The sequence below is a fragment of the Balaenoptera ricei genome, chromosome 16, assembly GCF_028023285.1.
Source record: "Balaenoptera ricei isolate mBalRic1 chromosome 16, mBalRic1.hap2, whole genome shotgun sequence".
Classification (NCBI taxonomy): Eukaryota; Metazoa; Chordata; class Mammalia; order Artiodactyla; family Balaenopteridae; genus Balaenoptera; species Balaenoptera ricei.
In genome coordinates, this window is record NC_082654.1 from 67,837,855 (window position 1) to 67,862,721 (window position 24,867).

At 34.3% G+C, this 24,867-nt stretch overlaps 1 protein-coding gene across 4 annotated transcripts in view; it reads left to right on the forward strand.

The window, feature by feature from the left end:
• Positions 1–24,867, forward strand: part of CTNNA3 (catenin alpha 3) — a 1,736,704-nt gene that overhangs the window by 1,591,416 nt on the left and 120,421 nt on the right. For all 4 annotated transcript variants that reach the window (XM_059899110.1, XM_059899112.1, XM_059899111.1 and 1 more), the window contains one exon: positions 2,035–2,216. In XM_059899110.1, coding sequence (XP_059755093.1) covers positions 2,035–2,216 — 182 coding nt within the window. The remainder of the gene's footprint in view (positions 1–2,034; positions 2,217–24,867) is intronic.

Sequence of the window (24,867 nt, forward strand, 5' to 3'; positions counted from 1 at the left end):
GAGATAAAGGCTGTAAAAAGAGACCCCAAATAAATTGGTCTATAGCTATTATCATTTGGAAGTTTAAATACGTTTTTGTGAAAATGGAGAGAATGATAATGACTAGTAGTTAAGAAGGAGAAAATTCATTTCTATTTTTGAGCTAGTTTAGTGCATTAGTAGCTTACAACTTTCTTAATGGCTTGTATACTATTGATTTCAGACATAAGGGAGTTGTGTCTTTATTTACATGCTTTGCCACATACCAGCAGCAGTAAAAAACTCCTCTTCCTTTAATGTGTCACATAGGCCACATTTCCTGAGAAAAGAAACTACAAACTATTTTCAGCTCCTAAGGAAGAGTCATCTGTACACTCATCGATTAAAAACTTAGTCTCATAGCTTAATTTAGTTCTTAAAATAAAATAAAATATATAATGAAAAGAAAGCAAATTTTAAGTGCTAGATATGTGAATATATTTTTATTTTTTATTCAGTAGGAAATAACTATCATTTATTGTGAACTCAGTATGTATCAAGCCTTATGCTAAGGAGCTTAAAGAAAACTTCATATCAGAAAGCTTCATCATTTAGTTTCTTTAATAGGTTAGAACTGAAGCATGGATAACTAATCCTGAGATTTTACAAATGTCAAGTTATTTTAGACCCCGAATTAGGCTTATGATAGATAATAAATGACAGATATTTGATACTGCTTCTTTGATTTTTATATTTTGGTCAGATTTTCCATTGACCATTCTTATAATTCCTTCCATGCATATATTTAATTTTATTGCTATTGTACACTATTGCCTCAATAAAGTGTGTTTTTAGTATTCTGAACCTAGTAACCACATTTTTGTAAAGCTTTCTGAGGTGATTTCTTCCAATTTCCCCATTTATAGGTGAACTAGAAATCAGCACCTGGAAATATTAATACATAGGCATTGTAGGTATCACATGTTCCCTGTGAATAATCAAATAAGTAAATTCTGCTTATATGATTTATCCTTTTTAAATGTTCTGTCTCAAACCTATTTACTTCTTCTACTATTGGATTATGTATGAACTTCTTTTTTGACAAGATGATTGAATAGACAATCTCATGAAATTTTATGGCCTTGATTATTATTATCGAATCACTTTTATTTCAAAGTTCTTTTTTATTTGAGAAAAAGTCATAGGTCCCAGGTGCTATGGTTGTGAATATGGTAGTTCAGGGGTATAGATAGTTTTCTACCATCCCACATTTTAAATTGCAAGTGCAAGAAGCAAGTTTGCATACTGTTCAAAATATGACATATACAAAGAATAGTACTATGCCAGTGCATTAAGTTTACTGTGTATAAGAAAATAGCACCTCAAACCTCAGGATGCTAATTAGGGAGGGCTGCCTTAATAAACCCTGCCCATAACATTTTTATTCTTCACCCAGATAGTTTGTAATACACATACACACTTGAATATGTTTATATGCACCATATACACATTAATCCTTAGGATTTTATATATGTGCTTGTCTATATACATATGATTTATAAATGTATACTGTACTGTTTACCAATGTGTATTCATTGTTTACATAAGGATCTATCAATGTATATACATACATAGATAAACATAGTATCATTTCAAGCTATAGTTTGTTATACTTCTACCTTCTGAAGCATACTATTAATAAAATTAAATAAGGTATATGCTTTTCTAACATATGTGAGGAATTACATTAAGTTTGAATTAATTTAAAATTTTAATACGTTAGAAATGTGAGAAGTCATACATTTATATTAAGGAGTAGATTTAAATATGTCAGATATTAAATTATACTTTTGTATTAAATTTAACGTTGTAGTTCTAGAGCAAACAATTATATTCAATAGATTTTTATATGAAAAATTAAACCTGGAAAGTTTTATTATATGACTTTAATAAAACAATGATATGTCTCTGTTCTTAAATGAACAAGTTTTATGAACATCCTATAATGATCGCTTTTTCCTAAAATGTATTTTGACATAGTGGAATGATTATAAATCTAATTATCACCTGTTTTAGGCTAAGATGACTCAATTGCCTGAGGCAGAAAAGGAAAAGATAGCTGAGCAAGTTGCTGATTTCAAGAAAGTAAAGAGTAAGCTGGATGCTGAGATTGAGATATGGGACGATACGAGCAACGATATCATTGTTCTCGCCAAGAAGATGTGTATGATCATGATGGAGATGACAGACTTCACAAGGTAATTATGTGGGAAATGATGTGTCATATTTATAATGTTAGAAACATTTGTCACATTAGTGAAACCTTAAGTTTCTCTGGGTGTCAGGTGCTAAAAATTAAGTGGTATGGGAAAAGCAAATAATAAAGAATTAGAAAGTTGTAGGTAGGTCTTTCTAGAGGTTTTGGTAAATAAATGTGGCAGAGTTTCTCATAAACTGCTGAGGAATAATTATAGAAACCAATTTATGTCCTCACTCTCAGGAACCTTCTCTGTGTATCGTATTAGCTTTTTTTTCTTTTTTTATTACAAAGAAAGTGGTAAATCAAGTTATGATCTCTATTGGAGCTATCCGAATGACTGATTTTCATAGCTACATACTGAGATATCAACTAGATATATTTGAAATTACAGTGACTTAATGATATACACAAAGGAATCATACATTGTCTGTATATTCTAGAAGTAATAAACATGTTTCTTATAGCTTCAAAATATTATTTTACAGAGTTAGCCAAAGAGCAATACCAGTTACTAAAATGTAACTACCTTACCATTTACTAAAATGTACAAAACTACAACAATTAAAATAATTTAGTCATGATGTAATTATAAAAGCCAAAGAACAGAAGAATACTCTGAAGCAGACCTAGTATAATTACAAAACTATTTACTTATATCCCTATACATTAAGCACAAAAATAACTTTTAGATGGAGTAATGAAATAAATGTAATTTAAAAATAATAATAAATGGAAAAAATATACATGAATATTTCATTAAAATTAAGATTGAGAAAAGCTTTCTAAGCATTATAGACAAAGAACTCATAAAAAAGGATCATTAAATTGAATGACATTAAAAATTCTAAATATCAATAGAATGTCCTAAACAACACCTAAATATAAATGGATAATTGGGTAAAATCTGTAACAAAAAATAACAAAAATTTGATGTCATTTGTATATAAAGAATACTTACAGACATTAAAACATTTTTAAATGTCCTAGGAGAAGAATGGGCAAAAGACATGAGCAAATAGCTCACCAATTTCTCCCCATAAAAGGTATGAGCCATAAGTATGTGAAAATATTTTAACCTAAAATATTTAAAATAACATACCTTTTAATTCTGTAAAACTGGCCAAAACTTTTAAAATAGCCCTTTACAGATAAGGTACGGTAATGAAAGCATATATTGATATAAATCTTGTGGTAATTTGGCAATATGTATAAACTAAAAACTTTCATAAACTTTTAATATCTACATCTAACTATATCTGTATATTATATATACAATTTCATAAAGGATACCTGTTAGATATCAGTTTATGTTTGCCCCTCTTGGTTCTTGCCATTTTTTTCTAACCCCCTACCATGACTTCTAAATGTCTTACCATTTCCTTTCATACACAGAATTCAGTTTTAACCTATTGCTCAGTCTCTACAAAGATTCTGAGAAACTTCTCCCCCTCTACTCCACACGTATATTTTATATATATATAAAACATAGACATGAATGCGCCTGTGTATAAGAAACAAACTATACTACAGTGTTATTAAATACTGACTATGTTTTGGTAGTTTAGTGGTGGGTAAGTTAATTACTTTTACTTTTACTTTTCTATAATTTGTTAATTTTCTATGATAAGTATATAGGTATTTTAAATAATTTATAATTTTGCTTCAAGTTAGTCCTAGGAGAGTGGAAGTTGACTAAACTTAAATCATTTCATGCCAACTTTCCCAAAAGTTAAGACTAAAAAGAAGCACAAATAAAACCTTAAGTGATGTCAGCTTTCAACATTATTAAGATACAGAAAATAGTGTGAGTTTCAAAGTACTGCCTTTAAGTAGAGAAATAAACACCAAATTCCAACAGAGCTACTGCTGGTACTCTGTCATCGACATAAACCTATGGATCTGGAAAGCAGGCATTGAGAAAATTAAAACACCTAGTAGAAATGGGAGGAATGTGAAAAGGCAATAGATAAAGCACAAAAGAAAATTGGACAAAAATGAGAACACCTGATGCTAAGTGCTAAAATACTGAACCACAGGTCTGGGACTTGTCATTTTACAACATTAACTATAGAGATTGAGCTTAAAATTGAATGGGTCTGGATTTGGGAAATGTCACTTTTGAGAAAAAAACGGAAAATACAGGACAAGTGACACTGAAGGTATGTCAGTGATCGAAAAGGACATAGATAGGAAATAAGAAGGAACCTAGAGAAATGAAAGAGAATCACAATATATGTCAACCCCACCCCTTCCCCACCACCACCAAAAATGTTACCCATTAAAGAAAGTATACTTCACAATAATGATTAAAGAGAGTGTTCTTGGTCCAGGAGCCCTGTCTAAAATCAAAAAGATTCAGACCGATGCAATGCAAAGCTACATAATGAGATACAGAAAATGAACGTGTTTCTGGGCACATATGCAAAGGAAATGAAATAATTATCTTTAGGAGTTACTGGTATTCCCACATTCACTGCAGCATTACTCACAACAGTCAAGATATGGAAACAGTCTTAGTGTCCATCAATGAATGAATAGATAGAGAAAATGTCATATATAAAAAGTAAATTTGTGTGTATGATAAATTTAAATAAATGATACGTATGAATTTTTTCAGCCATAAGAAAGGAAACCCTACTCATTTGTGACACATGGATGACCCTGGAGAGCATTATGCTAAGTGAAATAAGCTAGACAGAGAAAGACCAACACTGGATGGTATCACTTATATGTGGAATCTTTAAAAAAAAAAAAAGTCAAACAGAGAATAGAATGGTGGGGGTTGGAGGGCGGGAGAAGTAGAGAGATGCTGATCAAAGATTACAAACTTTCAGTTATAAGATGAGTAAGTTCTGAGGATCTAATATACAGCATGTTGACCACAGCTATTAATACTTGAAATTTGCTGAGAGTAGATCTTAAGAGTTCTCAAGCAAAAAAGGTAATTACGTAAGGTAACGGATGTGTTAAGTAACTTGATTATGGTAGTCATTTCCATTGTATACATATATCAAATCATCACATTGTACACTATAAATATATTACAGTTTTGTCAATTATGCCTCAATAAAGCTGAAAAAAGTGAGAATCTAAACAATTCAGCTGATGAAAACCTTCCATCTAGAAAACAAATACAAAACAACAATAAAGCTATAACACAACACTCCAAACTACAGTGAATTTCAAAAAATAGAGTTGAAGATACTTGTTTTTAAAACCTGGACTCAGAAGATCAAAAACTAAGAAGATAAATTTAAAAAGAAAAAATGAAATAAGGAATGCAATGAGTTAATAAAACTTAGGGAAAAAATTAAAGGCCAAAAATATCTAAAAAATAAAAAAATTATAAAGTGTCCAGAGGAAAATAGATTCAGGTAAAAATTCCATAAGGGGAGGACAAGCAGGAGATTAACCAAGAGAATGACTGTGAGATAAAGATTTAAAAAAAAATAAGAAAAGGCTCAGAGAAAAAAAGCTTGAAATGGAGAAGAGGCAAAGGAGATCTGATAGACATATGTTAAACACTTTGAAAAAAAAGAAATAATAAAACAACTAATATTTAAAAGTATAAACCAAGAAAGTTTTCCATACATAATACTAAACTTAAATTTACATGTTGAAAGGCATTACCATATTCCTAGGAAATTTGACCCAGACAACACTAAACACAAACACACACACACACACACACGTACGTTTTCCTCATATATAAAAAATACCCATATATTATATATAGCAATACTATGTTCTACATATTATATATATATATATGGAGAGATAAATAGCAAAGTGAAACCAATTGAATAATAAAAATTTATGAGAAACATCCTTACCTCCACAAAGTGGAGGCAGGTACTTTTAACCTTATTATTTCATTCCATGTGATTATCTCTATATCTCTAAACAATACACTTTCTGAGATATGGTTTATTGACTTTTCCTGCAAATGAGAATGTAGGTCATTTATATGACTGTTCATCTTTTCTTCTATCTTTTCCTTGGTTTCATGAATTTATATATTTTACTATTTATATTTATAGACCTTGATAATATTATGTTATCCATAAAGTATTTCTTGCTATATGTATATTAGTTATAGCTCAACTTCTCACTCTGTATGTTGAAGAAATACCCACTCTTACTCTTTCTTTTGCCTGTTACTGCTTCCTCTTCTACATCTCATTTGTAACCCAACTTCTTTCTAGTATACCTCTTTTATATTGATAGTTAATGTAACATTTACATTCTTCTAAATAACTAAATCACCCATGCTTATTCTATTGGTTTATTCTGAAAGTGAAGATTAATAAATAAAATGTTTATGACACTGATATAATTAACCTAGATAGGAAACACACATGAAGGAAACATATTTCCAGTAGAAAGCTGAATTAGAGTTTAGACGTAAAGTACCCATACATTTGTATGGGAAACAACACATCATGGAAAGAAACCTGAACTAAGAACTATGTTTTAACATCAGTTTGATAAATGTGTCAATGAGAGTTCTGTTAACCTTTTTCACCATATTGTATAAAGAGTATATATATATAGGCAGAATCTAAAATTAGAAGGAAAAGCAATCAAGGACAAAGCCATGAGAAAAAAAAGCTTTTAAGGAGTGGGCAGAGGAGATAGAATCCCATAAAGACAGAGCACTCAATAAGAAATTGTGTAATATGCAAAGAACGATTCTTGGGCCAGAGTTAAGGAAGTTTCAGTGAGTTATCAATTAAGTGTTTTACTTGAAGAGATCCTAATTAAAGTAAAGATTGAAAAGATAGTATAGTTTTGGCAGTTCTCAATTTATGGTTGCTTTTGTTTGAGTAGCTTCACTAAATTTTAGGTGAGAGATTAAAAAGCTTTATTAATTCATTACGAAGTAGATGAGAAAAGAGCAGATGATAAAACAAAGATACTCAAAGTAGTAACTTAAAGGAGGCAAATGATCAAGACAAAATTTAGAGATTTCTGTATAGCTTGAATATATTCTAGGTTGAAGGGACAGGGGAAATGGGGAGGGATAGAATGAAACTGTAAAAGTTATTCAACTTTTATTCAATAGCTATAGCCAAAAATGAGACAAAAGGGTAGAGCATAAACACTGAGAAATAGGGAAAGAAAGAAACAAACAAAAACAGATATAAGAATTAACCTGCCTGAGTTTACATGGTGTATCTTCTAGCCTTAGCTAGAATGTCCATCATAGAAGCCTTTCCTGGCCAAATGGCATAAAGACTTCCTCCAACCTCTCTCTCTATGTTACAAGATCCTGTTACTTTCTACTTTACAGTTAGCACTTCTTGGATTACCTAGTTCATTTGTTTACATATGCTCTTCCTCCATATCCCTAATGGAGCGTAAGTGGTGTGAAAATATGAAATTTGAATTATTACTATTTTTTAATTTTAGTTAATTAATTAATTTATTTATTTTTGGCTGTGTTGGGTCTTCATTTCTGTGCGAGGGCTTTCTCTAGTTGTGGCAAGCGTGGACCACTCTTCATTGTGGTGCGCGGGCCTCTCACTATCGCGGCCTCTCTTGTTGCAGAGCACAGGCTCCAGACGCGCAGGCTCAGTAATTGTGGCTCACAGGCCCAGCTGCTCCACGGCATGTGGGATCTTCCCAGACCAGGGCTCAAACCCGTGTCCCCTGCATTGGCAGGCAGATTCTCAACCACTGCGCCACCAGGGAAGCCCTGAATAATTTTTTTTATACCCAGAACTTACAACAGCCTAAATAGAATACATATATATATACATATATGTAGTTGCACATACTATAGCATATTCATATGCATATATATGTATAGTATACAATAATGTGTTGAATGAATTAAGACATTTAACAATTTCAATTAATTAATTAAAAAAAAAGAAAAACAACTTGAACTCAGAAGGAGCCAGGAATTAGCAAATACCCAAACAAACAAAAAACAGTGGAGTAACATAAATTTAAGCTCTTGACACCAACTCGTGTTTATTCCTTAACCCATATATAGATCCTAAATGTTGAACACAAAGATTTTAATTTTAATGTCCATATGGCCCTAAGAGGAGACACATAGTCAGGGGAGCTAGAGATGAGGTCCTTGGAAAAGCCTAGAGCTGTGCCTCTAAAAAGGAAACTAGAAATATTTCTATGCAACAGCCTGAGGGAGCATCAAAATTATTTTCCTTGGAGTCTAGGTCAAATAAAGGTCTTTAAGAAATAGTGACTTCAAGTCTATGACCTATTAAACTGATGAGTTTCAAATTACATAACCAGAAAAGGCTACCTTTAGAGAAGAATTAAGATGCAAGAAGCAATGGTGAGCAAAGAAATCAGAAACCATGCTGGTCTATTCAAATAAGCTTTGGCGGAACAATGACGACAGCACAGAAAGACTGTGTGAAGTGGCAGCATTACACAGGGAACATGTAAATGAGATCAGAGTTAAATGGTCTATTTTTATATTCAGGGAAAATTTAGAAGTATTAATACTATACTTTGCTACATAAAGAATGCATATAGTGCCTTTTAATATTTCCAAGGGATCTCTAAAATAAAATTTTCATATTAATGGATTAAATTAATGTGGAGGGCTAGAAGTTAGAAAATGAGAAAAATATAGAGAAGAAAATGTGGCGTGAATATAAAAATTCAATCATTTTATGATACATGCTAGGTATATCAGTATTTCTAATGTGTAAATGTAGCAAGCTTAGTAGTTTTAAAAAGTGTAAGTACAATACTACTATAAGTACAAACAGCAACAACAACAAAATCTATCATTTAACAGAGGCATATAGGAATACTTTTCCTAGGAACCATGGGAAAGAGTAGGAAACATCTCTTTCTAAAAGAGGAAGGAAATGTATGAATAAACAGAGGGAATTTGAGGAAGTATATGCCTAATAGATTCTACTTGCTAAGTGATGTCAACTGTGGAATATGTGAAGCCTTGAAAAGACAAACGTGGACTGAGAGCTTGGGTAGCAAAACAGAAACAGATATGGGGATATAAAAGGTAGTTAACCTGAAAGATTATTCATTCAGTCATTTACTTAGTCACCAGTTCAAAACCTAATGCATTTATTAGCAGAGTGAATAGATTCTCTTCACCTGTTCTGAGAGAACTAGTGAATTAGACTTACCTGAAATCCTAGGATGTTAAGGAATTTTCAGTAGAATTCAGGGGGATGAGAGAATTGAAACTACAAGAAAGAATATATTGAAATAACTGACTGGACCCAGACTGGGACAGAAGGGAAATAAGGTTGGAGAGTAGAACAAAAGGTGGAAAGGTAAGGATATGTCACCAACAGGTGATAAAGATATAGACTTTAGTTTTCCCTGCTCTATATCGGTTTCCCTCCCAAAGGAATTAATGTTTTACTGTTGACATACTTTGAATCAAGTTGGAAAGGATGCTGAAATATGACTTTGGAAAGGATGCTCAGTGACTTTGAGAGTGTCGTAATCTGTAACTAGTGTGTTAGAAGAAGATTCACAACTCCACAGAGTGATAACTCATTGGAAAATAAGACATGTGTCATGTTTTGCAAAAGCTAATCAGTCCAACATGCTCACAACCTATAGGTGTTGCTGCCAAAGGCAGCCACAGAACAGGAATACTGTGTGTTCAAATTGTAGTAAAGGTAGGGGAGCAAAATTGAATTTCAGATTCTGACAATCTTTTACATTCGAACTGCACCCACATTCAGTTTAATTTCAGTTCATATAAACTGTGATAAATCTCCAATTGTTTTAAAATGGAGGAAACCTTGTTCTCATTTTCACTTCCAATTGTTTTAAGAGTTTTTCTCAGACACTACAATGTTTTACTGAGGTTTAAGTTTAGCAGTTTTATATATAGATTATTCCTTAATTCTACCCACGTCACATTTATCTCATTGGAGGTGTTTTAGTTTGTTTGCCGTGGGAGCTGCCAGTATAGTATTTGTCAACAAGTAGTCGATCAGTTGGTAGGCATACAGTCTCTGTCCCACATATAGATTTTTAAATAGCTGTATATTTTTTAAATAAGAAAAAATAATAAATTATATTCTCTAAAGTGCTACTGAATGCTCTGTTTTCTCATTTTCTTTAGCTACTATTTTATTATTAATAAGAGGCATAATAGTAAACTTTGAATGCTTACTCTGTACTGCACTATGATGAATATATATGTTTTCTCATTTTTATTTTCAGGACAGTTTGATTATTATATTCTCCAATTTATTGTTAAACTGAGATTCATAGAGGTCAGGTAAATTGCTCCAGGACACACAAATGAGTCTGAATTGGAGCTGGTTCAATTTCAGAATCTGGGTACCTACTCATTGTATTACAAATCTTCACCCTTGTGCTAAACAGAACAAGAGCCAGTCCTTTCTTCAAGGAGAAACAAAAATGACACATTAAAAATAAGAATAATTGTATGTTTCTAGCTGTAAATACATTGGGATTTCGGAAGAGAGGGATTAGCAGTGGAGACCAGAGTACGCAGAGAACGAAACCTGAACAAGTGAAGTTTGTATTTGACTTTGAGTGAGATATGGGGATTGAATTGCGGAGTGAGATGACATAAGTGATAAAACCCCCAGGATGGAGGCCGGGAAGTAGGAACGAGTTCGGTCCATTTGGGGGCTCTCAGAAAACTATATAAATACAGGAAGAAGTTAAGAGGGGCATGAAGAAAGTGATAGCTTATGTAAGGCATTAGAAAATGGACAGGTTTTTTTGTTTGTTTGTTTAAATGAAGTAGAAAATAGGGAACTATTCAAGAATTGTAATCAGGATGGTGGCATGATAGAAAAAAATAAATCTAAGTATGACATGTGGTAAGAAGGACAGGCACTTTTGGATGGCAATGCCAGCAGAGACTCAACCCATGGGGGTCTAGCCGCAACTTGAGAGACCCAAATAATTAGACAGGCTCTGACAATTCTGATAGAGGCTAGTAGGATCTTTTTTTTTTTTTTTTTAACATCTTTATTGGAGTATAATTGCTTTACAGTGTTGTGTTAGTTTCTGCTGTACAACAAAGTGAATCAGCTATACATATACATATATCCCCATATCCCCTCCCTCTTGCGTCTCCCTCCCACCCTCCCTATACCACCCCTCTAGGTGGTCACAAAGCACCGAGCTGATCTCCCTGTGCTTTGCAGCTGCTTCCCACTAGCTATCTGTTTTACATTTGGTAGTGTATATATGTGGCTAATAGAATCTTGATAAATTCCTAGAAAGTATTGTACCAGGGGCTGGAAAAATTACTTCTGTAAAACTTGATGTAACCATGTCTGAGCATTGACACAAGCCCCTTGGCTTTGCAACCATTTAGTGCTTCTTCCAGCCTAAAGGGGAGAGGTGGAGCAGGTTTTACTCTGGTTCTTTGTGTATTTCTGTCACTACCATCGTGATACACTCATTCCAGGGCAGAAAAGTCAGGCTTTAGTGTTTTAAAAATGATTTCTCCTTGTTGAAGGACCATCCACACAGGCACATAAGCTATGTTACATTATTACACTGAACCTGTGACATCTTCTAATAATTCAGCATTCCTGTTCTTCAGCCTCTGGGACTTTGCAGAATCAGACTGAAGGACTTAAGGCTTGCTAGACGAAAGCAAGCCTTTCCCCCTTGCACTGATTGGTTTCCCAGGGAAGCATCTTCCAAATTCCTGCCTGAAATGTAAGGGTTCTGGGAGCAGAGATGTGGAGCGTGGAGTCGCTGGTAGTCTCTACATTTAGTATTAAGAATTCGGATGTTCGCTTAATACCCCTGTTGTCAGTAAAAGGTACTATACCCTTTAAATAAGTCTAAAAACCTCTAATGCAAAGACTCTATTTTATTCTCTTCAGAGAATAATCTCCAGACTTTTCCTGGGATGACAGAGAGGCAGATATTCAATGGTGTAGAACAGGGGATGGAATCAAACTGCTACTTTCGGTCTCTCCTTTCACCCCAAATTTCAGTCATACGTATCTTTCTGTTTAAATCAGTTTGATGCTTAGTTTTCCCACTGCTGATTTAGACTCTGACTTTCTTGGATTGACTGTAGTATTTCCCACTTGCGTCTTCTTCCGAGTTTCCTAATATTTCTTGCTGTTGCCTCTTCTCACATTTTGTCCTCTCCATCCTAATAGGTTTAGGGTTTTAGAAGAAGAAGAAGAAAAAAAAAAGAAAAAATAAAAGACAGTTCATCTGTATTTTCAGTGATGCTTGGAGGAGAAGAAAAGTTATATATAGGTGACAATTTGCCATCTTAACCTGCAAACCCACTAGGATTTACTAGGGTTGTGAAAGTTTTCTCTTCATGATATTTGGAAGTTAGAATATTTAATGTTTTCTTCATGAGTAATGCTCCCCCCTTTCCTTTTCTCACCACAGGTAAATTCTGTCCAAGCAGTATCTTGACTAAACTGAGTTTCTACATTTCATGGTTTACATAACACTTGAGAACATCTAATTCTTTTCCCTCATTTGAACAGGAGACAAGCTCTAGGTAAAACTTTCTAGATAATTGTATCTTTTATGGTCACTTAAGATGCATTTTTAAAAGTCGCTGAAAATTTATGGGAAAAAGATAAAACTGCTAACTCTTCCTCAAATAAGAAATACAAAACTTCATCTTTGTCAAAAAATGATGATTTCTAAGTGTGTACCAACTGTAACGTTACTATGAATACAGTTAAAAAACTGAAAATACCTAGAGAAAAGTCATGCTGCTTTAAGCACTAATATTCTTTAAACTACTTATTCAAAAATATACCAGGGTGGTTTATCTATCCTCATCAAATTTTATATTTTAAGATACAATGCAGTGTCAGTTTTCACTTGAAAAAATGATGTACTAGATTGTAGGCTTTTCTATAACATTTTTGGGGGTTATTTACTGAACATCTGTAGAATATCAGGCACTGTCCTGGTATGAAGCATATACCAATACCTACAGTGGAGAATTTGGAACTAGGGTAGACTAAGATAGAAGAGGTGAGGAGAACCGGAATATGGACAGCAAGGCAGAAAGATGAAAGAAAAAGATCTGAAGGAATGATAATAAAGTAGGAGTGGACATGGTGACAGCAGACATTGAGCTCTGAGAGAAACTGAAGAAACTTGCTAGGAGTTGAGATATAAATAGGGAAAGGGCTGGACTGGCTTATCCTATGTAGTTAATACCGCAACCAGCAGTTCTTCTGGTTTTATTTTTCTACACTATCTGTATGTTCTCAGAATCTTGGCCAAACCAGCAAGCTAAGCCTACTTGTCTGCTAATGGGCCAGTTTTCTCAGGCATTTTATCACTCTAACCATTTTAAGCGTGGCCTGCTGCACTCAAGAGTTATCCTAGCTATACTTCAATAAAATTTAAAAAAAGAAAAGAAAATACAAGAATTGCATTTAAAAAGAAGTTAACCTAAAGTACAGAGGAGTGTGTGGATGTAAAGGGGTTTCCAGTAAAACACTGAGCTCTCAGCTTTCCTTATATCCAGGGTATCCTAAGTAATGACTGGGCAGTAAAAGCTGTCCACGTGAAGGAAAAGGAAAAGAGCCCTCATGAATATTCATGTAGAAATCATGTTGCATTCATCTGTAGAAAGAGAGTCCTTGGATGAGGCAACTGTAGAGTGATGGCAGATGACGAACTGTGTTTGGAAGTCGGGGTGCTTTTATTCTCACTATCTCCCACTGGACCCAAGCTTGTATTTAAGAAACCTTTTTGCCCCACCTTCCTTTTCCAAGATGCAATCCTGAGACATGAAATAGCAAATGAGCAGAGAGAAGGGTAGAAGCTCACCTTTCGTCTATTCAGCTGGAACTTCAGAATTAAAGCCTTTTTGGAAGCATAAACGTATGGAATTCATATGTTCTATGCCTTACATCCTTTTGTTTGTTAAATACAGAATCTCTTCACACATGGTTTGTTTTACTTTCTGAGGTGAAGCGTTTATATTCTAACACAATATGTTAACAACATGAGCAATTTAAATGTTTTAGCCCACACAGCAAAGAGGATAAGAAATATTGGTGAGTTTTATGTTTCTTCCTTTTAAAAGCAGTTTTATGTCTTATGATTTAAACTATAAGAGCAGAGAAAGGAGACTTTTGCTTTACTTGATAAAACTACCTAATTCTCTTCCCCTTAGGTATTAAAAATATATATAAATATATAGCAAATAATTGAAAATATAAAATATGAGATATGTAGATCACTTAAGATTTTGAAAAGGCCTTCCAATTTATAACTTTAAGAAAGCATTCATTCTATGTTTGAAATAAATATTGTATCAAGGAGGAGGAATTATTTTTCTGTGCTCTAAATGATGGCTCTTTTTTTTCTCTTGGACATTGTGTTAGAGTAATTACAGGCTATTATTATTGCCTTTTGCATGAATATTCTCCCTGTAAAGAATCGGTTTGTTTTACTTTGTGGAGCCTTGAATCACTGGAAACATTATACAGTAATGCCAATGAGAAATACTTTAACATAAAAGAGAATAATTCTGTCTGCCATTTATTTTTACATGATAAAAATTTGCATGTACTCTGATATGATAAGTAATGGGCAAAAATTCAGTTTATATAACACCTCAGTAATTGTTTATTAAAATTCACTGAGAGTGAGAGCACACTCTTCTGTGAAATCTGGTATTTCAATGTCTGGCTGTGGGGAGTTTATCAGAGAATTTGGTGAAATGACTCTGCCAGTTTCCAAGTGGCAAAACGGTTCTGTATTGTGTGAATCTGCAGAGATTTCAGGAGGGTAGAATTAAATTATGAATTGTCTTAGAACACTGGAGCCTAAACTGTTAGAAATGTGGGAATAAACAAAGAACAGCCAAACGAAAACATACAGAGACTATTCAGAGCTCACTGTAGCCATCACCACTTGCTTTTGGCAGTGACACAAAGGCCGTCAGGGAAGAGGGAAAGCTTTAAAATGGAAAAAAGGGAAGACTTCGGGTATCTCTGATTGGAGATGAATGACACAGGGAAGAAGCAGGGCATCGTATGTAATTGGTTTGGGTAGCACATTTTGCTTTCTCTGATTGTTACTGAATTTAAAGCAGGGGCAAATAGAGCTAGGCTGGCTGTTGTTGTTCAAGTCCATTCTGGGCCAGTTGCTACAGAGACTGTGGTTTAATTTCTTGACGTAGTTGCTGCAGAAGTTGTGGGTCAAAGCTCTCTTGTCATATTTAGTCTGGTCATTGCCCCTTTGTCTATTCAGTCTCTCAGAAATTTAACTGATAATCATTTATTTGAGTTGGTGATGGAGAGATAATTATGTAAACAATATTGGATTAATTTTATATTTAAAAACAAAATACTGTATTTAAAAAAGAAGAGCAATCTGTGAAAATCTGTATCCTAAATCAATGTCCAATGAGTTTAAAAGTAACTGGTTAAAAGAAAAAAACAGTGATATATTCCAATAGATGAATCTTTGTAAATATAAGTAATTTTATCAGTTTTATTCTTGCTGTGGTTCAAGAACCGTTAATTAGTGCAGTTTGGAGTTAATTTTCCCTTCTATAGTACTTCGATGAGTATAGTCTACAAATAGGCTATTTTTTCACTTTGATAACTTAAATTCCCACTCTTATGCCTAACTCTCTCCGTCTAAAAGTTTTAACACCTTATCCTCAACCTTATCATGTTCTCTTCCCTCAGATCCTTTCATTTTTCCGCTACTTTTAGTCATTTTATTTCGCCTTTCTTATACAGCCTAGACCACTTGGCCTACACTGTAACAACCACTCTCTTGATCTCTTTGTCTCTCGCGACCACATGACATGCAAAATCTCAACCCTGCTTCAGTCCAAACACTGCCTCCTTCTGTCTTTTGCTTGGGCTTCAGATTGTGAATTTCACCCCTTCTTTCCTTATGATCAGGGATGTGTTTGTACCAGGAGATGTTAGAGAAAGAGGGAGCCTCAAAGAGATACTAAATTCTTATTACTCTGGTATGTAGTGGCTTGTCATTTTTAATGTGGGGCAGAAGGATCCTCCCTCTAGATGAACTTCTCTCTTACTTTCTTTAAGGCTTTGGGTTCTGTTGAGCACTCTACCTTGATTACAGGTAATTTCCTCTTCTTGTCCCATCCTTCACTTGGAATAAGTATCCACATTGAAGGCAGTCTTTGGATATTTACATTTTGTGACCATATTCCCTGATTGTGGGTGAGAATTGATCTCAGTGCCCTCACCTGGGTGCTCACAGACTCATTAGCCAGGCCCTTTCTGCTTTGTCTTGCCAACAAATGCACTGGTCAGTTGCATGCAACTATATAAATATTCATTATCGTTGTAATTATCATGACAGTTAAAATGTGAGGCTGCCTTCCTTTGCTCATAGGAAAGGTCAAGGCCATCAGAGTGGCCATTTAGTGATTTCTCCATGGAAGCTTACTCTTTGCTTTCAAATATTTATGTTTATTTTCTTAGATTCATTTTTACTATAAACATAGGATTTATTTTACAAATGCTTATTAATGGATTTTTTTATTGGATTAAAATATTTTTGTCTGTTGATAGTAACAACAAAAAGACAAAAAAAAAAATCATAATTCCATTATTGTGGAGACCAAAACATCCAGAGTTTTAAATTAGATATTCTTGGGAATTAAATGTTTTAGAAGGGCGTACTATATTTTGAGTTTTCCTTAGGAAAACACCCTTAACCCCCCCAAATTCCACCATTATTTGCAGAGAATATTTCTTTATGTCCTACAAGGAAAAACTAAAACTTCAGGAAGTGTTTCCATCATATTTGTGATCTGATGGAATTGATAGTATGTGGGAGAGTAGAAATAAAAATGAAAGGAAATGATTTGTAGGAATAAAAACATTAAATATATTATTTTTCCCTTTGAACTTTGAAAATCTTTTGTTGTTGTTGTTCATCATAATTTGCCCACATACGTAGGGAACATATTCACAGTTGTCTTATGGATAATTTATTGCAACTATTTGGGACCTACAAAATGTTTTTAAAGTTCATCAACATATTATGACCTTGGAAAAAGAAGCTGAATTATATTTAATGGAAGTTTTGACTTTTTAGTTTAAACAGATATTAACTACCTAAGGAATTATTTTTCAAGTAAATAAAGGAAAAACAAAATGTAGTGATATAAAGTCCATGAAGATGCTAAGAGAAGTCAAATATTCATTGAACTATTTGTTCATTCATGTACTCACTCATTTATTTATGCATGCATTTAAAAATATTTAGTGAGCACCTATTATACATTGGTTCTATTCTTCATATAGAAAGCAGAAATCTAGATTTGGATTCAATGTTTGCCCTCAAGGATTTGTAGAAATTAGGGAAGGAATAAATGTAGCTATTAGGAACCCAGGAAGTGACCAGCTGTGCCTTGAGCAAAATACTTTACAGAAGAGGAACTGTTTGAGCTCAGTCTTGAAGAATGAGTGGGATTTTCCCAGGGGAGGAAGAAGAAAAGCACTTCAAAGAAGGAATGTGAAATGTAGGGCATGATTAGAAGGAAGAGAAGCAGGAGATGTAATGGGGTGAGTTGGGAGCACCATCATAAAGGACTTGGATTTGGAATTTCAACTTATAAAAATCTGGGGATGCCAGTGTTTAAGATGACTCTAATGTGTTGCATATGAAAAATAGGGGAAAATAAAGGTGCTTTTTTTAAAAAATTTTACTGGAATCTGAGTTTTGAAGAAAAGATAATTTTGAGGATAGAGTTCCAATACAGATATTTTGAATTTCAGATAAAACATGTAAGTGAAAATATCTAATTTCCTATTGAAAAGAGGAATGAGAGTTTAGAATAATACTGGGTATAGATATAAATTTGGGAATTATTCTCAAAGAGACTATTGTTCAAGCTGTTAAGAGTCAATGAGTTTCTCAAGGCAGGCTATGTGAAAATAGAAGAAAACTGTAGTCTGGGTATTAAAATCTATTCAAGGGACTTCCCTGGCGGTCCAGTGGTTAGGACTTCACGCTTCCACTGCAGGGGGCAAGGGTTCTGTCCCTGGTCAGGGAACAAAGATCCCACAAGCCACATTCAGCATGGCCAAAAATAATAATAATAATATAATAATAATTTAAAAATAAAAAATAAAATAATAAAATCTATTCAAAAATGTAAAATATTAAAATACCAAATACTCATTAGCCTGCTTTTCTTTCATAAATTATTAAAAAGTTCTTGTACATGTGATAATGTACCATCTTAATGGGCCCAGAAATGGGAATATTTTCTGTGTCCCATGGATCCCTTGCAGACCCAAATGGTCATGTCTCTATGGAAAAAAGAGCTGTACTTTCCTCAGTTCCTTTTTTCAGATAGGAGTTTAGTAGTCTAGAAGAATATATACTTATATTTTCAGTAGTCCTTCAATGTAACAAAAAAAGAAATGAAAATTTAACTTTGAATCTGTACCACAGTACTCTCATTTGCCCTGGGGTAGGAATATATAATAGCAGCAGGGTTCAAGCAATGAACATTTTCTTTTTCATTTCATTTTTAAGCTAAAGCTAGAGCACCTTATATTATTAGAAGGCAGTTTTAGTAAAGATGTCACGAGAAATACCAAAATAATAAGTAAATATATAAATGTACTCTACACAGAATATTTTACTGTTATAACGATTAGTAATATTTTTGTTTAATGTTTTTTACCTTACGCTTTGCTTTTTGAGTGTGGTTTAAGAGCAGGGGTTGTAGTGCCACAGCAAATTTTCAAGTGTACATAATTTGAGCAGAAAACAAAGAAAGCCACAACAATTTGGGATTTGGGTAGATGAAACCTAGCAATATGTCATGAGTGTGTATTGGAAGTGACTCTCATTTCTTCCCAATATGGAGTACTTTGGCTTTTGAGATGTTTCTTTAGGCTTAGAGTACACAAGAAGCTTTCTAATATCTGCTTAATTGAAATAAACAGTGCCAACAAAATTCTAAGTGTATAAGACTTTTAGGTTTTTTTGTTTGTTTTCCCAGCAGATTATTTTTCTCATTGAATTTTTCCAGGTGCATATGAAAGTACTATGCACATGGAAAATGCCAAGAGGTTATCATTTGTTTGTCTCGTATTTAATGATAAATACCGGCTTTAGAATTCAGCACACCAGGTTCAAATCCTGACTTGGTTACTGGATGCTTTTTGTGGTGTGGATACATCACTTACACTCTCCAAATTCAGGTTTTCTGTTTTGTTTTGTTTTTTTCTCATTAACATGAGGAAAGCAAAACCCACCTGATAGGCTTTCTGTGACAATTATATAGGTAATGCATATAAAAACCACTGGGTTATAGAGTAGGGATATTATAAATGGTGACTAATATTTTCAAATGATTTTAAATTCTTTAAAATCTAACGTGAATAGGCAAGAGAAAAAGCCCTAGGAAAAAGTGGGTGTGGAATTTTAAATTCCTTACAGAATCCCACAAAATTTAGAGAGAACATGGGACATACAGGCATAATGCATGGGGGGGGGGGGGAAATGAGAAAGTTTATAGTCAACAGCTGATGGCAAAGAGAGGCTGAAATATTTTGGCCATAAAACGGCATGGATCAATCATCATGGATACTAATCCATGATTAATAATATTAAAGGAGAGCCAAAGGATGAAGTACAGTAGGGAGAGGAATAGGTTATATCCTGCATTGCCAGAAATGAGAAGATAAAATTTCCTCAGGTAGGCATTTCTAGTCAGTTTCAAAATAGACAATTATTGAAGGGTGTTGTTTAAAATAGCTTACAAAATTTGCTTTGGTATACTCTTGATTTTTCTGGATAAAGAATGTGATTATAAAGCAATGAAACTCTACATTTAAAAAAAGTAGACCTATTACATTTTTAGACACATCATAACTAACATCATGATATCCCTTGAGGTCTACCTCCTACAAAATATTTTATTAGAAAGGGCAGATTCATTCATTGCAGGACTGTCGATTTGCCAGCTGGTCACCATATGTTAGACTGGTGTGTAACAATGAGTATGGGCTGACCCCTGCTGAAGAACATGGATAGTACCAGGGTACCTGAGGCAATTGCAACCCACAAGTGAAAACACTCTCTCTCAGATTTGTAATGGAATACCAAGAGATGTCAAGGTGAGTCACATCACGTAAATGTCACCTGCTCTGACAGCATTCAGGACATCTGCCCGTGGTGCTTTTCTTCCAATTTTCTCCTTGTATAATGAAGCAACTCTAAGATGACAGTGGAGACTGGTAGTCTTTTACAGTGTACCGATAGAAAAGAACATTTTGTATTTCAAATCTGGCTCATTTGTTATAGTTAAGGGCAGATACTAAATCGCAATTGCCCTTGATGAGAGCAAAACTCATTTAATATAATTACATGGAACAATTAACCTAAAAAAAATTAACCTAAAAAAAAAATAGTCCTGAATAGCTGTATAGGACTTAATGACTGCATTGCCAGTGGAATTGCTGACTTTGGGGTCAATATCTGTCCCTATTTTTAATAAAGAAAGATATGTTAAAGTTACTATTTTTAACAAATTCCATATTCTAACAAACAGGCAAATGGTTCAGTATTTAAAAGACAGCCTCTAGTATATTTCCAAGTCATAATTTCTTACTCTTTCTTTTCCATGTTTGCTTGTTTACTTTTAGGTGTTCTCTCCTTCATATTGACATTAAATCATTTATCTTTCTCTAATTATTCTAGGCTGTTTTTTTCTTCTACTACCCCGATAGCTACTTTATGTTTGCTACTTTCCATGGATATTGCTTATCAACACACCTTCTGGTTTCTTCTCTTCTGTTTGTCTGGGCTCAACATACTTGGTTTTTATTTGTCAATTTTGCCTTTTCTTTCTACAATCTGCTTCTCTTATCTTGTCCTCTAATAGACCTATTCTCCATCAACGCATTCTTTTTTTATTTTTCCAACTCCTCCTATTTCTCCTTTCAACATTTGCCTCTTCCCCATGACCCTCCTTAGCGATATCTCATCAATGATTCTTTCCCATTTTTGCCCCTTTCATTTTTTGCTTCTTTCTTACAAGTGACTTACTTCCGATGTTTCTGTGCCATCTCTTTCTCCTTATATTTATATAATTATGTCCATATCATTCTTTTTCCTACAGCTTCCTTTACTCACGCTTAGAAATAAGTATTTATTGAGGTTCACTACATGCCGACAATATAAGGGCCTAATATGACACAGACCTTGCCTTGAAGGAGTTCCCATCTAGAAGAGACAGACACATAAATCAACAAGATAAGATAAATATGTAGAAAGTGCAGGGATACAAAGAGATACAGGATTTTATAGAAGCCCTAGGGAATGTGCTGTGGCTTAGGAGAGGGTGGCATCAAGAAAAATTTTCCTGGATGGTGTGTTACCTTGGCTAAGTCTTGAAGGATGAGTAGTAAGTAAATTGGCATTGCTAGAGTGTAATTGGAAGGCAGAGAATGTGGAGAGGGAGCTTGAAGACGGGAAATGGTCTTGCTGTAGAGGGAGTGATTTGTCATACTGAGAAGCATGGAAATGAACAGGTATCTTGGATGCATTTGAAGCAGGAAATAGCCATAACTGATATTCATTTTGACCGTATATTTGGTCAGCTATTTAGAGAATAGACTTGAGAGATATACTTGGATGGTGGTAGGCTTGCCAGCTGAAGACTATTTTATGAAACTCTGGATCAGGAAGGCAAAGAGAAATACCAGAGAGAGCAGAGTCAAGAATTGTTTATGTGAAAAAGTTGACAGAACTTAATTGCTGATTGAATATGGGTAATAAGGGAAAGGATGATTCTTGGAGTAACTAGGTGGACGAAGATGTCAAAAGTTAAGAGAGGGGGAACATGGCAGGGGGGCCAGATCATCCTTTGTTCTCCCTCCCTAACAGGGCCTCCAATAATATTGATAACTTGCTTGTTATAAAGTGGACCATAATTTTTCAAGCTCTCACCTATCTGTTACCAAATCAATCCTCATGAGAATTCTCTGCGATTGAGCAGTTAATATCCACAATTTTCAGATAAGAGCGCTGAAAAAGCCTTTTCTCACATGTATATCCTAGTGACAGTAGGTTATTTAAATGCTCAAAATGTTTTCAGTTAGACAGCTTCAGACCCTGTCCTGGCAGTTAGGCTGCTGGGATGCAGGCCTGGGTGATGCAGCCATGAAGGCACTGGCTTCACAGACGTGAGCAATTTTAAAGATGATCCCCATTAGGTGCATCCTTAACCTGTGACTCTGCCACAGTAACGCATATCATTCAGTACCTCCTACACAGAAATTTTCTATCACTTGAAGAGACACCTTCAAGTAAAAGCAAGCTACCAATTGGCTTAGAATTCACCCTTAATAAACAACGAGTTCATATATACACAATATGTTGCAGACCCACGTTTTATATATATGTGTGTTACATATAGGCTTAAGACTGCATTAATGACTCTCAGATTCATTCTAATAATCTTTGCACATTTGCTGCACATTTGTTTTGTATTCCTGTGGAGCTGTAATACAGACAGAGACGTTATTTTCAAAGCAATGTGCAAGTGGTTGGTGTAAAACAAAGGCCTCTGTGTTCTCCCAGCCCAGCTGAAAACCAGAGAAATTGCTTTTCTAGTAGCGGTAACAACACAGGGGAGGCTGATGATAACAGAGGCCTTTGCTGCTCTGCTCTCGTGTTCATTTCAAATGGGGAATGAGCGTAGGTAGGAGGAAGGGCACTCTACCAGGAACTGACCCCACTTTGCTATGTGAATGTGTCATCACATCATGCTTCATTTACTGTGTGTTTCTAGGTGGTGGCAATGACGAGGGTCCTTGAATAAACTTAATCCTCTTTCTCCATCCCCAATATTATTAAACTTATGTTTAGGTTTAAGGTTTAGGTATAAGATGAGGATTCGTGATATGAATTGGGTATTTATTCGTTCAGTAGGCAAATAAGGAAGACAAAATGGATTGAATTACGTTTCCTGTGAGGAGCTTGGCTATGGCCTAACCTCATAAACTAATTGAAGGGATCTGTCAAATTATATTTAGCAGTATAAAAATCTTGGATTGCAAGGGAGAGTTAGATTAGAATTAATCTGAGTGTTGTTTACATTAACCAGTGTTTATTCTTTTAACCAGATTTATTTCTGAACTATCCTGACCCAGGAGGGCATAATATTCTAGAAAAGTGAGTTTATTAAGCAGCGTTCTTCTGTATAGATATATAATTTTTCTGATACGATTCAAATCTGAATCATTTTAAAATTTGGAACTACTGTATAAATTCTGTGCATCTCTGTGATAAGCCTCTGTAATAGAAGCCTGGACAAATAATTCTCTTTCTAAACTCCTAGATGAGTTCAGCTGTGTATATGTGCATAGTTTCAACAAAAGTAAACCCAGTTACAACAGTTGTTCTCAAACTGTGATCAGAAATATCTGAATGTCAGGGTGTAGTGATTGAGAATATTTTTAGCTTCTTAGTTTATTCTGCCGTGAACTGTTTCAAAAATACTGGCTTAAAATGCATGTTTAATATTATTCGCCATCATCTGGAGGAAATAATGATGTATACAACTCTCTGTGTAGACTGCTGCCATCCATGTGTGTCAATACCAAATATACACTTATGTGCTTGTGTATCTATAAAACATCTTTGGATGTTTTCCGCTAGACAAGGGGACAAGGGGACAAGGCAGGGGTAAAAGATATTTATTTTTTACTCTATAAGCTTTATCCATTTAAATCACCTGAAACTATTTTTCACAAGTTTCTAGCTTACAAACGTGCATGTATGTGGAAGAGGGTGTGGGTATGTGGGAGATGAGGGCATGGTGTGTGTAAAATCAAAGGATATAGAAAAGTATATGATATTTTGTTGCATTCGTTTGGATATCAGGTAAATTTTGATTTCTCCTAAGAAAAATTCTGTTTTCATTTTTAAAAAATCATCAGTTAATATGCATAATAGGCAATCTTGCCCATTCTTCATCCCTACCCCATCCCTAACCCCTACCACATAATTAAGTATTTATAGAGTTCTCCTATGAGCCAGTCCCTGGGCTAGACTTTGGGAATATAAGGCAAGTGATATATGGTTGCTAACCTCAAATATTGGCAGTAGAAACATAAACAGCTAAAGAAATATGTGTGATATAAATTCATCCCAAATACCTCATCTAAAAAGGTTTATGTGTGAGTCAGAATTTTATATTGAGAATCTAATATGTTTATTACAAAGGTTAAGGTAGAAAATACTGTTTATCCTTGTATTATGCTAGTAGTCTCTCTCTCTCTGTCTCTCATGGGAATATTGATCTGTTTCCTCCCAATCCTTTATTTTGTTTTGTTTGGTTTTGTTTGGTTTTGTTTTTAATCCTGTGCTTCTTCCATAGTACTGTAAGTTTCTGCCTTATTCTTGGATTATTCTTTTTTTTTTCTTTGAATTAATAGATTTAATTTTATTTTCTCCATTTTTTTTTTAACATCTTTATTGGAGTATAATTGCTTTACAATAGTGTGTCAGTTTCTACTTTATAACAAAGTGAATCAGTTATACATATACATATGTTCCCATATCTCTTCCCTCTTGCGTCTCCCTCCCTCCCACCCTCCCTATCCCACCCCTCTAGGTGTTCACAAAGCACCAAGCTGATCTCCCTGTGCTATGCGGCTGCTTAC